Source organism: Salvelinus alpinus, chromosome 29, assembly GCF_045679555.1.
Source record: "Salvelinus alpinus chromosome 29, SLU_Salpinus.1, whole genome shotgun sequence".
In the NCBI taxonomy this organism is placed as follows: Eukaryota; Metazoa; Chordata; class Actinopteri; order Salmoniformes; family Salmonidae; genus Salvelinus; species Salvelinus alpinus.
Window position 1 is genome coordinate 33,800,372 of NC_092114.1, and position 18,091 is coordinate 33,818,462.

The window sequence follows — 18,091 nt, forward strand, 5'->3', positions numbered from 1 at the left end:
AAAAACATCAGGGACATACTGATATTCTGCAAAAGGTACAGGGATTGGACTGCTGACGACTGGGGTAAAGTCATTTTCTCTGATGAATCCCCTTTCCGATTGTTTGTGGCATCCGGAAAAAAGCTTGTCCGGAGAAGACAAGGTGAGCGCTACCATCAGTCCTGTGTCATGCCAACAGTAAAGCATCCTGAGACCATTCATGTGTGGGGTTGCTTTCAGCCAAGGGAGTGGGCTCACTCACAATTTTGCCTAAGAACACAGCCATGAATAAAGAATGGTACCAACACATCCTCCGAGAGCAACTTCTCCCAACCATCCAGGAACAGTTTGGTGACGAACAATGCCCTTTCCAGCATGATGGAGAACCTTGCCATAAGGTAAAAGTGATAACTAAGTGGCTCGGGGAACAAAACATTGATATTTTGGGTCCATGGCCAGGAAACTCCCCAGACCTTAATCCCATTGAGAACTTGTGGTCAATCCTCAAGAGGCGGGTGGACAAACAAAAACACACAAATTCTGACAAACTCCAAGCATTGATTATGCAAGAAGGGGCTGCCATCAGTCAGGATGTGGCCCAGAAGTTAATTAACAGCATGCCAGGGCGGATTGCAGAGGTCTTGAAAAAGAAGGGTCAACACTGCAAATATTGACTCTTTGCATCAACTTCATGTAATTGTCAATAAAAGCCTTTGACACTTATGAAATGCTTGTAATTATACTTCAGTCTTCCATAGTAACATCTGACAAAAATATCTAAAGACACTGAAGCAGCAAACTTTGTTACGCTTTGTTTTGTTTTAGATTGAATGTTTTGCATGCCAACAGTGGTTCCATGTGCTGTGCCTCAGAATGAAGACAAAAGAGTTCAACAGAGTGAAGAACACAAACTGGAAGTGCAGTCTTTGTTGTTGAAAATGTATGCTATACCCCATCCACACTGAAGAGGCTCTGAAATGTACATCAACCAGGGATAAAGAGAAAGTTAACACAGTGAAATGTTCTGTACTTATTTGAAGTAAAGTGTATGTTGACTTGTTGGAAAAGATTAAAGGTCTACAATTTCTGTTTATTTGTCAATATTCAGTTTTTATTCATTGATTTACTGGCCACCATTACTGTGGTTACATGATAGGTATATGTATTGCCCAGCAAACCCACTGCAGCCTATCTCACTAACTCGGGGCGAGGGGACGGACTAAAGTTGAACTGTTACACAATGTGTAGGCCTCCTGAGTGGACATTCTGAACCTTGTTTGAAGTCAGTAGGTTACATGACCAAGGAGCTATTGAAATGTGAAAGTTTACAAATTTAATGTAAAAACGTGTGAGATAAAAATGGACAAACTAAAGGGTGTGCAATATAGAAGGGTAGTCAGTGGACATTCTGAACCTTGTTTGAGGTCAGTAGGTCACATGACCAAGGAGCTATTGAAATTCGAATGTAAAAAAGTTTGTACTTTGTTTATGCTCCCTAACTATTCACCTAGGAATACAAAATGCTGCTCATATTTCCACATGTTTGTTAGCTTTGGAAAGGGAATTAATGTCCAAATCGTGAAAATAAGACCTGTGCAATGTTGTGCTCAATTTTTCCAACGTCATGACACTTATTTGGAGTCTGTGGCTCAAGTGGTTTGAAAGCGTGAATATCCGTCAAATATCCAACTTGAAACTGTCTTTACCTCGGTGGTTATTGTCTACAACATCACAGATGTCATCGGAGGGTTGATTACCTAGGAAGTTAGCAAGCCAGTGAGGCAAGGTAAAATATCACAAATAAAACTAGATAAAGCCCGAAGAATAATATACTTGTTGAGCATAGCCATAGCCATCAGTCTTGTGTGTTTTCATGGTGTTCACATACCCACTGCTAAATTTGTCAAGGTCCCAATATCAGCGTTTAGTTTTTAGCTGGGAGCTGGGAGCATGCGTGTGCACCCCTCAAACGTAACATTTCCCAAAGGGCACAACGCGTCATTTCAAAGTGGATAATTGGGTAATATTTGGTTGAGACATTGATCAATGAGATTACAAACTATATTCACCCGCTCAAAAAGACAGCGAAAAGTTAATTGACTTTCCAATGTGCTTTCAACCATCTAAAAGCACAACCAATTTCCAATGGAAAAGCAATGTTCGATTTTTGGCTTAGTCACCCAAATGTCTATCACTGAGCTTTCAACCATTTAAAAGCACAGCAATGTTCAAATGTGAATACAATGTCAGATGTTTGGTTTATTTATACAACATATTAATGTGTTATCTCTGTGCTTCATCTAATAGCACAACCAAATGACCTGGATTGCAGTTGAGATTATATCGTTTAATTGCATTCATTAACATTTATTTTAGATTGAGTTGCGAATTCAACATATAATTTGTTAACTTATCAACAACTTAATAGGCTATTTATTGTATTTCAAAAGTGCTATTGAATCGTTTGATTGTCAACGCAAATATCAAATATCAACATTTGAAGGAGATTTGTCTTCTGCTTTGATAGTTCCATCTGTGCCACTAACTTAGTTTGGCTTTAATGCCAGCTTGTCTATCAATTAATAATTGATCAAAGAAGCATTTACTTCTGTAAGAAGCATTTACATTAGCCCTATCCATATAGGCCAATTCCCATGAGGGTTAAAGGTACACATTCAACATATTTTATACAAGGTTTGTGTATGTTGAAATTTGGTTACCATGATGACATAACCCTATGGTTGAAATTTCACCCTCAAAACAACAACTTTTTCCAAATCCAATGTATTTTCCATGTAGATTCCATGTCACAATATGTTGACAAATTACTTTAAAGCAATGTTAACACAAACCATATAGAAAGGGGGCTACTTGCAAATGTATTTTACATGTATTTTAATTAAATATATTACTTGGCACCAGTATTATAGGCAATTTGTCAACTAGCTCTCGCAGTCTCAAGTCAAAATTAGACGTTCGTCCATGTTTCTCAAACGTCAAATTTCAAAGTTGTTGCAAACGTCAACTTTTTAAGTATTTATGGTTAAGTTTAGGCATTAACTCTGAATTGTCAATGTTAAAATTAAGTTTTGGCATTAACTTTGAATTGTAAGTGTTAGAATTAAGTTTAGGCATTAACTCTGAATTGTAAGTGTTAGAATTAAGTTTAGGCATTAACTCTGAATTGTAAATGTTAGAATTAAGTTTAGGCATTAACTCTGAAATTTTAAGGTTAGGCATTAACTCCAAATGGTTAAGGTAAGAGTGAATGTTTGGGATAGGCTTAAAACAAAAATCTAAAAAACAACTTTCAATTGCTGGATTCGAGCGTGCTACCTTTGGCATCTGAGGCAGATACCTATTCGCCCCGTCCACAACGCCCTAGAAAAACTTAAACCTACTTGAAGGTAACAGCTTTCACTGTTGCCCCAGATGACATGGGATGAATAATACATGCATTTTAATTAAATACATTACTTGGCACCAGTATTTTGTTGTTTATTCTGATATAAATGCATTGGTCTTTAGTTTATTTTGTAACAAGATACATGACATGTCCATGTATCTTTGCTCATCTCTGCAGACAGACAAGGTTTTATGGTTCTGTTGGCTTTCCTGTCTTTCTCTCTGGGCTCTCCTGTCTCTGATAAAGCCTGATGATCTTGGTGTCATGTAGTTTCTTCCAGGTCTTGATCTCTAGGTTGTAGTCGTGATTAGCGTAGAAGATGACTCTGGTTTTAGAGTGTCTCTCAGCATAGTAGTTAGGATATTTACTGTGGTCCTCAGTGATGAATCCATACGCATCCACCTGAGAGAGGGCAGAGGGAGAGATAGATGATCTCAGATGCTACCAAGTTCCCCTTACACTGTTGGGCACTACTTTAAACTAGAGCCCCAATTTCAATAAAGAGCATCATAAGACCATCAAATAACTCAATGGTCTGTTTCAGCACAGTCATGGCGCCAAGCCAGCGATGTACAACAACGTAAGTAGTGGATGGTCAGTGGATGTAGTGCAGTACAGCAATCGCTTCTAAGTTACTTCTAAATTTAGTGTGTGTGTGTGTGTGCGTGTGTGTGTGTGTGTGTGTGTGTGTGTGTGTGTGTGTGTGTGTGTGTGTGTGTGTGTGTGTGTGTGTGTGTGTGTGTGTGTGTGTGTGTGTGTGTGTGTGTGTGTGTGTGTGTGTGTGTGTGTGTGTGTGTGTGTGTGTAGTGCAGACTAACCACGTCACAGGTGTGCAGGGCCAGGAAGAGTGTGAATGCTCCGTTAGTAGGTCTGCATATAGCCCAATAAGAACCCTTCAGCGCCTGGGACCACATGAACCTACGAATGAGGAGCACACATACACGCACAGTTTCATTTCAGAAGTACAGTCGAAGTCGGAAGTTTACATACACTTAGGTTGGAGTCATTAAAACTCATGTTTTAACCACTTTACAGATTTCTCGTTAACAAACTATAGTTTTGGCAAGTCGGTAAGGACATGTACTTTGTGCATGACACAAGTAATTTTTCCAACAATTGTTTACAGACAGATTATTTCACTTATAATTCACTGTATCACAATTCCAGTGGGTCAGAAGTTTACATACACTAAGTTGACTGTGCCTCTAAACAGCTTGGAAAATTCCAGAAAATTATGTCATGGCTGTAGAAGCTTCTGATAGGCTAACTGACATTTTTGAGTCAATTGGAGGTGTACCTGTGGATGCATTTCAAGGCCTACCTTCAAACTCGGGGCCTCTTTGCTTGACATCTTGGGAAAATGAAAAGAAATCATCCAAGACCTCAGAAAAAAATTGTAGACCTCCACAAGTCTGGTTGATCCTTGCTAGCAATTTCCAAACGCCTGAAAGTACCACGTTCATCTGTACAAACAATAGTACGGAAGTATAAACACCATGGGACCACGCAGCCGTCATACCGCTCAGGAAGGAGACGCGTTCTGTCTCCTAGAGATGAACATATTTGGTTGAAAAGTGCAAATCAATCCCTGAACAACAGCAAAGGACCTTGTGAAGATGCTGGAGGAAAGAGGTACAAAAGTATCTATATCCACAGTAAAACGAGTCCTATATCGACATAACCTGAAAGGCCGCTCAGCAAGGAAGAAGCCACTGCTCCAAAACCGCCATAAAATAGCCAGACTACGGTTTGCAACTGCACATGGGGACAAAGATCGTACTTTTTGGAGAAATGTCCTCTGGTCTGATGAAACAAAAATGGAACTGTTTGGCCATAATGACCATCATTATGTTTGGAGGAAAAAGGGGGAGGCTTGCAAGTCGAAGAACACCATCCCAACCGTGAAGAACGGGGGTGGCAGCATCATGTTGTGGGGGTGCTTTGCTACAGGAGGGACTGGTGCACTTCACAAAATAGATGGCTACATGAGGATGGAAAATTATGTGGATATATTGAAGCAACATCTCAAGACATCAGTCAGGCATCAGTCAGACATCAGTCAGATGGAGTGGCCATCACAAAGCCCTGACCTCAATCCTATAGAAAATGGTGGGCAGAACTGAAAAAGCTTGTGCGAGCAAGGAGGCCTACAAACCTGACTCAGTTACACCAGCTCTGTCAGGAGGAATGGGTCAAAATTCCCCCAACTTATTGTGGGAAGTTGTGGAAGGCTACCTGAAACGTTTAACCCAAGTTAAACAATTTAAAGGCAATGCTACCAAATACTAATTGGGTGTATGTAAACTTCTGACCCACTGGGAATGTGATGAAAGAAATAAAAGCTGAAATAAATCATTATTTTTACTATTATTCTGACATTTCACATTCTTAAAATAAAGTGGTGATCCTAATTGACCTAAAACAGGGAATTTTTATTAGGATTAAATGTCAGGAATTGTGAAAAACTGAGTTTAAATGTATTTGGCTAAGGTGTATGTAAACTTCCGACTTCAATTGTAACATAGAAGCGAGGGCTGTACTGCACTGCATGCACTATGTGATCACGTGGTTCTACCTACACCGCCTTCAGAAAGAATTCACCCCCTTTGACTTATTACACATTTTGTTGTGTTACAGCCTGATTTCAAAATGGATGAAAAAAAAAAAATTCTCACCTATCTACACACAATAAACCATGAAAAAGTGAAAACATGTTTTTAGAAATTTTAGCAAATGTATTGAAAATGAAATACAGAAATATCTAATTTGCATGAGTATTCACACCCCTGAGTCAATACATGTTAGAATCACCTTTGGCAGCGATTACAGCTGTGACTCTTTCTGGGTAAGTCTCTAAGAGCTTTGCACACCTGGATTGTACAATATTTCCCCATCACTATTTTCAAAAAAATGTCAAGCCCTGTCAAATTGGATGTTGATTATCGCTAGACAACCATTTTCAAGTCGCATTGCGAGGCATTGGAAAGCCTTGTGGTTGAATATGTGTTTGAAATTCACTGCTCAACTGAGGGACCTTACAGATAATTGTATGTGTGGAATATAGAAATGAGGTTGTCATTCAAAAATCATGCTAAGCACTATTAAGGCACAGAGAGTCCATTATTATGTGACTTGTTGAGAAAATTTGTACTCATGAACTTATTTAGGCTTTCCATAACAAAGGGGTTGAATACTCATTGACTCAAGACATTTCAGCTTTTCATTTTGAATTCATTTGGAACATTTTCAAAAAGCATAATTCCACTTTGACATTATGGGGTACTATGTGTAGGCCAGTGACCCAAAAAAATCTAAATTGAATAAATGTTCAATTCAGGCTGTAACACAACAAAATGTGGAGAAAGTCAAGGGATGTGAATACTTTCTGAAGGCACTGTAGCTGATTTGGCGCCATTACTATACTAGTCATTTCTATGGGAACTGCCCCATGTTGTGTGTCTTCTTAAAAATAATATAAGCCATTAAGCAGACACTTTTATCCATAGCAGGTTAGAGTAATGTGTGCATACAGTTTCACATGTGTGGTCCCAGAGAGAATTGAACACACAATCATGGGATTGCTAGCACCATGCCCTATCAACAGAGCCAGAATGGACCACATTGAATATGCCACAAAGTAGGTGGCAATTCCTTAACCGTATGTGTGTTGAAGGCGACTAGGACTAGTCTGGGTACTAGTCTGTTTGGCTACCATTTCACTCCTTGTACACTGTGTCATTGCTAGAGAAGACAATTCCATATAGAGTTGGCAAGAGAGCTGAAACAGACTGGCACCTAGGCTACACTAGGGCATATTGCATCCTTCTCAAGCAGAGGGCTAGCCTTCTCTCCTTTCATACAACTGTTATTGGATGCTGTTTGTTATACCTGTTACGGGCGTATCTGAGGAAGTCAGGGTGAAGAACATAGAAGCGGTTCTCATCAAACTCTCCTGAGTATTGCATCCACGGTCTGCAGATAAGACAGCAAACACAACACTGAGCAGTGTGTGTATGTGTGTGTGTGTATGTGTGTGTGTGTGTGTGTGTGTGTGTGTGTGTGTGTGTGTGTGTGTGTGTGTGTGTGTGTGTGTGTGTGTGTGTGTGTGTGTGTGTGTGTGTGTGTGTGTGTGTGTGTGTGTGTGTGTGTGTGTGTCAGAACTGGGTTCAAAAACTATTTGAAATCTAAAAATGACTTTAGCTGAGCTTGCCTGGCACAATGGACCAATAGAATAGTCGTGAGAGCAAAGAGTGTCAGTGTGTGAGACCACGTCACAGGCTTACCGTCTGTTCCTGTAGGGTCCATCAGAGACAGTTGTCCTCCCAAATAGACCCTTTAGCCACTGGAAATCCCTCAGCCCCTCTGGAATCAGCACATACTTTATACCCTGCACAGAACAGGCACACTCAGCACTCAGCAGTATGTGTGTGTGCATGCCTGCGTGTGGGTGCGTGAGTGTGTGTGTGAGTGTAGTAGGAATTTCCATGTGAACTAAAGAGCAGAGCAGTCGCAGATTAAATCAATAAAAATATCAATCCGGTTTATTACAAGTTGCAACAGGGAGACACCTACACCAGAGAAGCAGAGAAAATGTCTAACGCCTTCTCTGAGAAGACCCTTATATCCTAATCAGCAGACAACTGTTCTGTAAACACCAGCCCGACAGGCTTGTAGGAAGTCAAAACAAAAGGCAGGGACTTTGTCATCTGCTACAGAACCACACTGTGTTCCACAGAAGACAAACCAACAGTGAATAATCAGTATGTCCTTGGTCCTTGAACATGGACCTCCAGTCTGGCGTCAATCGCTATCAACAGATACGAGAACAATCCATAACATTCAGCTTCAAGTCTAGTGACCATCAAGCTGCACCCAGTGTCACAAACAGAACACTGGAAATCATGTGTAAAACAGAAAGGGAAAACATAGAAATATGCTTAACATTGTGTTAAGCACTCTAAACTGAAAATATGAACTTTATTGATCTTAAACTTCCCCATTACAGTGAAAACACAATACCATCTCAGTCATGAACCTTTAAAAAGTCACTGTAGTCTCATGTCAGTACAGCAGCAGCACGGGTACCTACCTTGTCATGCGGTGCACTGTTGTAGCCGTATTTCTTGAAGATGAGAAGAGACTGGGTGATGGAGTGGGCGGTGTGAACGTAGACCGAGGTTCTGTTGCCTACATCCTCCTCGTAACCCTTGGTTACGGCACCATTCATCCTGACAGAGACGGGAACAGGAACAGAGACAGGAAGAGACAGGCAAGGTTAGTCATCACGCAAATGTTGACCACCTCCATTACATTGACACGATCATGATAACTGCTAAGTATGTTGCACACATAACAGTTGTGTTGTCTATATTGTAACATGTCTAATCCTAATTGGCAATATCAGATTCTGACTGTGTCTGTATCATTCTAATGCGATTCAACCTACTAATCTATGTATGAGCTCATAGTCGTTCATTCAGCCCTATTTGAACAGGGTTTTCCACATGCTCCACAGTCCGAAATCCTTTAATAACCTTTACAAAGTCAGACCAGGTGAACCAGTGGAGCAGCCCAGCTACCATGGCGACCATTCTGCCCCTTAAAAGTTTACATCAGTCCTTTCATTCACCCACAATGCTTCAGGCTAAGCAAGCAGACATTTCTAGGCAGTCGGTCCCCATCAGCATCCCAGCCAATCCCACAATGCACTTAAAAGGTGTGTGTCTCATATCCCTTCCCTCCCTGACACAAATGGACCCTGCCAGATAAAAAGAAATGGTGGCTCCAGGGCGGAGAGAGTGACAACGTCCAGATAGCAACATTGTAAACTAAACGCTTGAGATGTATGTGTGTTATACTGTATGTCTATGTGTGTGTGTTGCTGAATAAATCCCATTCCAAACATACTGTAACCATACCTTAATAAAACAAAGTACAACAAATATTTGATGTAGCTATTATACTGGAGGACTATCCTGTTGGTGTTATAGTAATTCACCCTGCTTGGAATAAAGCCCTACTGTGATAAACACCTCCTGTGCTTGCCAGGAGTACGGCCAGGAGTTAAACTCACAGCCCGTTTTATTCTCATGGGAGTCTATCTCCTGACATCAAACACAAAGTTATGATCCAGAAACAAAAATAGGTTATAGCTGAAATGTTAATATCAACATGTTTGTTTCAATTAGCTTTTTATCCTTCCTGATTGGTGCATTTTGTTTCTATTGTACATTGCAATGTGCTGATGCATGCACTCACAGAGACACACACACACACACCACACACACACAGAACACAATGACCCCACTGACCGGAACACATAGTCGTGAGCATCTATCTCCTTGCCCATTCTAGAGCCATTGAGTATTCCTCCTGTTGCCACCACAGCACAGCGTATACACCCAGGGTTTCCCCGTGGCAAGAGCAGGGGCTCTCTGGGCTTGGGGATCAGATCCACCACTGCCTTTATCTCTGTAAACACACAGATACAAAACCAATTTTGGGGGGATTCAATTAAGTGGCACTTTGGAAATACTTTGTAACCACTCCATTCACAATGTCTTAATAATAAAGGCCAAGTAGATCTACATACCAGTAGAAACAGTAAATAAACCATTGGCTCGTTGATGAAAATAAACTCTGACACTTTACGTTGCATAGGCTGCAGTAAAAATCTGGAAAAAGTTCAAGCCCGGTACAGAAACAACAGTCGAGACAAGACGGTTTCATGCAGTTTTAGAATAAGGTAATTTGATCTGAACGGTCTCATGATGCTTCTGGAGTTTCCAAGATTCATGGAGTTAAAACATCCTGTCAAACTGGTCCAGCATGCATACAAGGCACTATGACATTGACCAAAAGGGCCTATAGGGTAGAGATTCCAAATGTGTCAAACATTGCTCAAATGTTAAAATGCGCAAAACTCACTTGGATAATAGAAACAAGCACAGAAGGTTGAATAAATGACCAGAACATGAAGGGAAACCATAGCCGATAGTTTTATTTCCCATTTTTCATTGCAGTGTCCCTTTAAAAGTGCAATATGCAGAAATCGCTCGCCAGTTCCTGGCTGCTAAAATTCTAATAGTTTGGCCAGTATGGAGAATTAGGTAAACCCACAAGTCCAAATCCCTACCTCCATCCATAGCTAATTTAGGAAACAAGACAATGTTAACAACTATTGCTCTCAATGTGATGTGATTGGAGAGAAGCCAAATCCAAACTGGCTTCCCTTTATAATTTTTTTTGGGTGCGGCAGGACCATTCACAGTTGAGCTCACTCAGTTTTTTCTTTATTTATTTTGTCAATTGTTTGGGGAAGCCTGACTTCCCTTGGCATCCATGAATACGTGCCACTGTACAAAACTGAAAGTAGAAGAAGCAAAAATGTAACTTAAGAAAGGGAACTATAGAAATAGAAACTTAGAAGAGATCTACCACTTCTAAGACTTGCTTTTAATAAGAATTACAGATTTATAACTCACAATTCTATGTGAATTTGGTGGGGTCACCCAAAAAGTTACATATAGCAGCTTTAAGCAAAGGACTTCCTTTGGGCAATCAAATGCATATGCCACTTGCTTTTTCCATTCTCTGTCTTGCTGTTTCTTTCTTTATGTCATATTCCTGAGGCTGCACACATGTGGCTGTATTTTATCAGCCGGTTATTTTCATGCGAAAGACTGCCGATCTCACGGTAATTTACCTTATAATTAACATAAAATATTTAGCGTGGACAGGCCTCCATAAATACTGTACAAGCAAGCAGCTGATGCCTTTGGAACATCTACACTACCAGTCAAAAGTTTGGGCTCACTTAGAAATGTCCTTGTTTTTGAAAGAAAAGTACATTTTTGTCCATTAAAATAACATCCCATTGATCAGAAATACAGTGTAGACATTGTTAATGTTGTAAATGACTATTGTAGCTGGAAACGGCTGATTTTGAATGGAATATCTACATAGGTGTTTAAAGAAGCAATAAAACTGGCCTTCTTTAGACTAGTTGAGTATCTGGAGCATCAGCATTTGTGGGTTTGATTACAGGCTCAAAATGGCCAGAAACAAAGCACTTTCTTCTGAAACTCATCAGTCTATTCTTGTTCTGAGAAATGAAGGCTATTCCATGCGAGAAATTGCCAAGAAACTGAAGATCTCGTACAACTCTGCCTAGAAGGCCAGCATCCCAGTCACCTCTTTACTGTTGATGTTGAGACTGGTGTAGCCTGTTTTCAGCTGTGCTAACATAATTGCAAAATAGTTTTCTAATGATAAATTAGCCTTTTAAAATGATAAACTTGGATCAGCTAACACAACGTGCCATTGGTACACAGGATTGATGGTTGATGATAATGGGCCTCTATACACCTATGTAGATATTCCATTTTAAAAAACCAGCCGTTTCTGGCTACAATAGTCATTTACAACATTAACAATGTCTACTCTGTATTTTCGATCAATTTGATGTTATTTTAATGGACGGAAAATTTGCTATTCTTTCAAAAACATGGACATTTCTAAGTGACCCCAAACTTTTGAACGATAGTGTTAACGGGCTGCATGATGTAACTTCAGGCTAATGAGCATTTGAGAATGTCGCAAAAAAAAGCTTTGTTCCTTGCCTCAGGCTGCTCACACTGTTCTCTCATCAAGTGATCATATTGCTGGGCGGTAATAAGCCCAATGCACTCCTTTAGCCAATGTAGACCTGCCCTCTTTAACGCTGTATTATTGTGTGATCTAGCCAGGTATGATAAGTACCAAAGAATACAGTGCCTTCGGAAAGTATTCAGACCCCTTGACTTTTTCAACATTTTGTTAGGTTAATAAAGTCTTATTCTAAAATGTATTCAATATTTTTTTTTCCCTCATAAATTTTTCCCCCTCATAAATCTACACACAATACCCCATAATGACAGAGCAACAACAGGTTTAAAAAAAATGTTTGCTAATAATTTTTTTTAAATAAAAGCGGAAATATCACACTTACATAAATATTCAGACCCTTCACGCAGTACTTTGTTGAAAAACCTTACAGCCTCGAGTCTTGGGTACGACGCTACAAGCTTGGCACACCTGTATTTGGGGAGTTGCTCCCATTCTTCTCTGCAGATCCTCTCAAGCTCTGTCAGATTGGATGGGGAGTGTTGCTGTGCAGCTATTATCAGGTCTCTCCAGAGATGTTTGATTGGGTTCAAGTCCAGGCTCTAGCTGGACCACTCAAGGACATTTAGACTTGTCCCAAAGCCACTCCTGCATTGTCTTGGCTGTGTGCTTAGGGACATTGTCCTGTTGGAAGGTGAATCTGCGCTCCAGTCTGAGGTCTTGAGCACCCTGGAGCAGGTTTTCATCAAGGATCTCTCTGTACTTTGCTCCGTTCATCTTTCCCTCGATCCTGACTAGCCTCCCAGTCCCTGCCGCTGAAAAACATCCTCACAGCATGATGCTTTCACCACCATGCTTCACCGTAGGGATGGTGCCAGGTTTCCTCCAGATGCCTGGCATTCAGGCCAAAGAGTTCAATCTTGGTTTCATCAGACCAAAGAATCTTGTTTTTCATGGTCTGAGAGTCCTTTAGGTGCCTTTTGGCAAACTCCAAGCAGGCTGTCATGTGCCTTTTACTGAGGAGTGGCTTCCGTCTGGCCACTTTACCACAAAGGCCTGATTGGTGGAGTGCTGCAGAGATGGTTGTCCTTCTGGAAGGTTCTCCCATCTCCACAGATAAAATCTAGAGCTCTGTCATCGGGACCATCGAGTTCTTGGTCACCTCCCTGACCAAGGCCCTTCTCTCCCGATTGCTCAGTTTGGCCGGGCGGCCAGCTCTAGGAAGAGTCTTCCTGGTTCCAAACTTCTTCCATTTAAGAATGATGGAGGCCACTGTGTTCTTGTGGACCTTCAATGCTGCAGAAATGTTTTGGTACTCTTCCCCAGATCTGCGCCTCGACACAATCCTGTCTCAGACCTCCATGGACAATTCTTTCGACCTCATGGCTTGGTTTTTGCTCTGACATGCACTGTCAATTTTTGGACCTTATACAGTATATAGTTGAAGTCGGAAGTTTACATACACCTTAGCCAAATACATTTCAACTCAGTTTTTCACAATTCCTGATATTTAATCCTAGTAAAAATTCCCTGTCTTAGGTCAGTTAGGATCACCACTTTATTTTAAGAATGTGAAATGTCAGAATAATAGTAGAGAGAATGATTTCTTTCAGCTTTTATTTATTTAATCACATTCCCAGTGGGTCAGAAGTTTACATACACTCAATTAACTTCCTGACTGATGTCTTGAGATGTTGCTTCAATATATCCACATAATTTTCCATCCTCATGATGCCATCTATTTTGTGAAGTGCACCATCTCTCCTGCAGCAAAGCACCCCCACAACATGATGCTGCCACCCCCGTTCTTCATGGTTGGGATGGAGTTCTTCAGCTTGCAAGCCTCTCCCTTATTCCTCCAAACATAACGATGGTCATTATGGCCAAACAGTTCTATTTTTGTTTCATCAGACCAGAGTACATTACTCCAAAAAGTACGATCTTTGTCCCCATGTGCAGTTGCAAACCGTAGTTTGGCTTTTTTATGGCGGTTTTGGAGCAGTGGCTTCTTCCTTGCTGAGCGGCCTTTCAGGTTATATCGATATAGGACTCGTTTTACTGTGGATATAGATACTTTTGTACCTGTTTTCTCCAGCATCTTCACAAGGTCCTTTGCTGTTGTTCTGGGATTGATTTGCACTTTTCGCACTAAAGTACGTTCGTCTCTAGGAGACAGAACGTGTCTCCTTCCTGAGCAGTATGACGGCTGCGTGGTCCCATGGCGTTTATACTTGCGTACTATTGTTTGTACAGATGAATGTGGTACGTAAGGAAAATTCTTGGCTGATTTCTTTTGATTTTCCCATGGTGTCAAGCAAAGAGGCAGAGTTTGAAGGTAGGCCTTGAAATACATCCACAGGTACACCTCCAATTGATTCAAATTATGTCAATTAGCCTATAAGAAGCTTCTAAAGCCATGACATAATTTTCTGGAATTTTCTAAGCTGTTTAAAGGCACAGTCAACTTTGTGTATGTAAACATCTGACCCACTGGAATTGTGATACAGTGAATTATAAGTGAAATAATCTGTCTGTAAACAATTGTTTGAAAAATGACTTGTCATGCACAAAGTAGATGTCCTAACCGATTTGCCAAAACTATAGTTTGTTAACAAGAAATTTGTGGAGTGGTTGAAAAACGAGTTTTAATGACTCCAACCTAAGTGTATGTAAACTTCCGACTTCAACTGTAGACAGGTGTCTGCCTTTCCAAATCATGTCCAATCAATTGAATTGACCACAGGTGGACTCCAATCAAGTTGTAGAAACATCTCAAGGGTGATCAATGGAAACAGGATGCACCCCTGAGCTCAATATCGAGTCCCATAGCAAAGGGTCTGAATACTTATGGAAATAAGGTATTTCAGTTTTTTTGTTTTTAAAACCTTTTATTTAAATTTATTTATTTATTTAATCCATTTTAGATTAAAGCTGTAACGTAACAAAATGAGGAAAAAGTCAAGGGGTCTGAAAACTTTCCAAAGCACTGTAAATAATGAAAGTAGGTTTCATTATGTCTCGTTATCAAGTCTACACAGCTGGAGAGGGAGTTGGCTCTATGAGAGGAGCTGCCTGACAAAGGATAGTTCTACTCCTGGACACACACACCTGTGTAGTTAGTGTAGTCCATAAAGCCAAAGGGGTTATTGAAGTAGGCTAGTCTGTTCCACTCTGACACGTTGAGTAGTTCTCCGTGGAGGTACATCTGGATGTCTGGTATAAAGGCCTGCTTGAAGCCTGTGTTCTGGGAGTTCATCAGAGACTGGGGACAGGTCTGGCACACACACACACACACACACACACACACACACACACACACACACGCACACGCACACGCACACGCGCACACACACACACACACACACACACACACACACACACACACACACACACACACACACACACACACACACACACACACACACACACACACACACACACACACACACACACACACACACACACACACACAAACAATTTATCTAGGATGTTTGTGAATGATTTGCATATCCTTGAGCAGTGACTGTCTACTCTAAAACACACAGGCTTACCATCTGCCTCTTTTGCTTGTCCCGGACATAAACGTCCTCAGAAGCCCAGATGGGATATTGCTTGAAGTCCTTTTTTTGCAGCCGGAGCATGGGGGTCTCCTTGTGCGCAGAACCGGATCCAGCCGTAAAAACGTCTCTTGTTGTATTTTTACAAGGACAATTTGTTTCGCGGAGACGCCCTCCCCGAGGAACTAGTTGTAGTTTTTGAAAATAGCTAAACAATATAAAAGATGACATCATAGGGGGTTTTGTCATTATATTTTCTTCTTATCTTTTTGAATACACAACATCTTTGTTTTTTCAGTTATACAATTTTAGATTCAGATTTATAGGTTGCATTGAAACACTGTTATGGTGCGAAGAAATTATGAATATGATGTCAAAAAGTGGTAAACTTCCACTGAGGTCGAATTTTCACTTAGTCATGCACTGATGGCATGTAAATCTAGGATTCTATCAACGGAATGATAGGATCCATACACACAATAATTACAATATTTTACTAGCACTTCAATGTTTAAAAAATATATATTTTCAGATTAAACCATAGAGAAAAGTGTTGGGCTACAAACATATTTTGAAAGTATCAGAAAACATCAGTTTCCCTTCATCATTTCACCTCTTTTTAGGGACATGATGATCAAATCAAACAGTAATAATTATTATCCATTATTACATGCCATTATGAATATGTAAGTATTAATACAAGTACAGTTTAACAGGTATTGTGATCAATAATTTTTACACTAAGTACACTGCAGGGTTAGGGTTACTGTCGTACAGTGCAATTAGTGTAAGAATGAATATGCTTAATTACACAGTAATATGTGCACTGTAATTAACTCATTTTCATTAATATTTATGTGGTCAAATGCCTCAAATAGGCATCAAATACATTATTATTATTGAGTTTGAGTTTAATTTGTGAGTTTTTATCCTTGTTGTGAATGTCCCCCACAATGTGTAATCTTAAAGGCTAAATACCGTCCGCTGACTAACTAAACAAGTCAGATATATTGCTATTTGTTGGTGCAGAATACATACCCCATGCTACGATCAGAGATTTGTCCATACAGAAGCACATAGAGCAATGCACACACGGCGACCATGAGCGCCAAGGTGAGAATTCCCTGGAATTGGGCTCTCATGTTCAGGATAGAGATTGAGAGAGGATCTGCCTAGGTACAGTTGAGACAGAGACTATAAACATCTTCTTAAGAAGTGTATGGTCGCTGACTTGTTTTTTTTTTATACCTCTCTCCTGCCCCTTTTGGGCACGTGCCTGGTTTCACAATTGTGCCAGCCAACACAGAAGGAAATAAAGGTTTGTAAATGGTTCTTCCTCAGTGCTTAAGGTCCATTGTGAACTCTTGCCCGATAAAGAACCTTTGAATTAAAGGACAAGTTCCCTTTTTTAACATAATTCTATTTTTAAGGTAAATGCCATGTTACAGAAGTGTGCAGACATTTTTTAAACAATTTCACCTTGATTTGAGAAACTTATCCACCAGCGACAAACTTTTTCATGCTCGTTCTATAGTTGCAGAGGGACAGATAAAACATGAACAAAGGCTCCAAAAACACCCAAATACGTCATTTTCAGTATAGCGATGAAGGTCTATAGATGTTGTACACATGAAAGTGTGTCATTCTGAACTTTATCTGGAGCATTATATTCCCTTTTTTTAAGGCCAACTACTAACCCCATTTATCATTTACAGAAGAGCATTGTATTTCGTCTGTAAATTTCCTCAACCGTACAATTTTTTTAAAGCGATGGTGATGCTCTTGAAATGACAATTTTTCACAAACCTCTCAATAGGAACACACTCATAAGGTATGATATTAATCATCCTAAACTTCTAAAATGCAGTGCTCCCGAATAAGTGCTCTGGAATCCTGCACCTACACTTTCTCCACTTGACTGCACTTCCCTTCTCAACACACTAACACAATACATGTAATTGTACATTTCAAAGGAGAAGAAAACCATCCCAATTTGCGTGGCGCTCTATGCTATGAACTATTTGTCCAGAAACATACCTCTTGTGATCTACATAGTTTGATTATCAGAACGTGCTGGTGAACTTCTGGACACTTTCGTGAAAAAGGGTTGAATCAAGTCCAACTACGCTGACGATTTGAATTGGCTGATACAGAATTCTGTTGCCAGATATAATTTTGTGCTCAGCTGGTCGAACTTAGCATAGTGGCTAATTGTGCCAGGTCTGCCGGGTCTAAGCAAAAGTATAGCCCCATGTTGTGTACATACAGTGCCAAGAAAAAGTACGTGAACCCTTTGGAAATACCTGGATTTCTACATAAATTGGTTATAAAATTTGATCTGATCTTCATCTAGCTCACAACAATAGACAAACACAGTCTGCTTAAACTAAGAACACACAAAAATGTTTATGTTCTCATGTGGTGGGGTGGCAGGTAGGCAAGTGGTTAGAGCGTTGGACTTGTAAGGTTGCAAGATCAAATCCCTAGGCTGACGAGGTAAAAATCTGTCGTTCTGCCCCTGAACAAGGTAGTTAACCCACTGTTC

General features: G+C 40.3%; 1 protein-coding gene and 1 non-coding gene across 2 annotated transcripts; both read right to left on the reverse strand.

The window, feature by feature from the left end:
- Positions 1–1,068: 1,068 nt before the first annotated feature.
- Positions 1,069–16,735, reverse strand: LOC139558543 (alpha-N-acetylgalactosaminide alpha-2,6-sialyltransferase 1-like). The gene is made up of 9 exons (XM_071373716.1): positions 16,585–16,735; positions 15,541–15,754; positions 15,098–15,263; positions 9,697–9,856; positions 8,475–8,613; positions 7,669–7,772; positions 7,274–7,357; positions 4,204–4,303; positions 1,069–3,787 (listed from the first exon to the last, which is right to left on the reverse strand). The coding sequence occupies exons 1-9, from the start codon at positions 16,686–16,688 to the stop codon at positions 3,575–3,577; spliced, it is 1,284 nt and encodes a 427-aa protein (XP_071229817.1). The 5' UTR covers positions 16,689–16,735; the 3' UTR covers positions 1,069–3,574.
- Positions 7,167–7,250, reverse strand: LOC139559468 (U6atac minor spliceosomal RNA). The gene has a single exon (XR_011671772.1). It is a non-coding gene; the product is annotated as a U6atac minor spliceosomal RNA (small nuclear RNA).
- Positions 16,736–18,091: the final 1,356 nt, after the last annotated feature.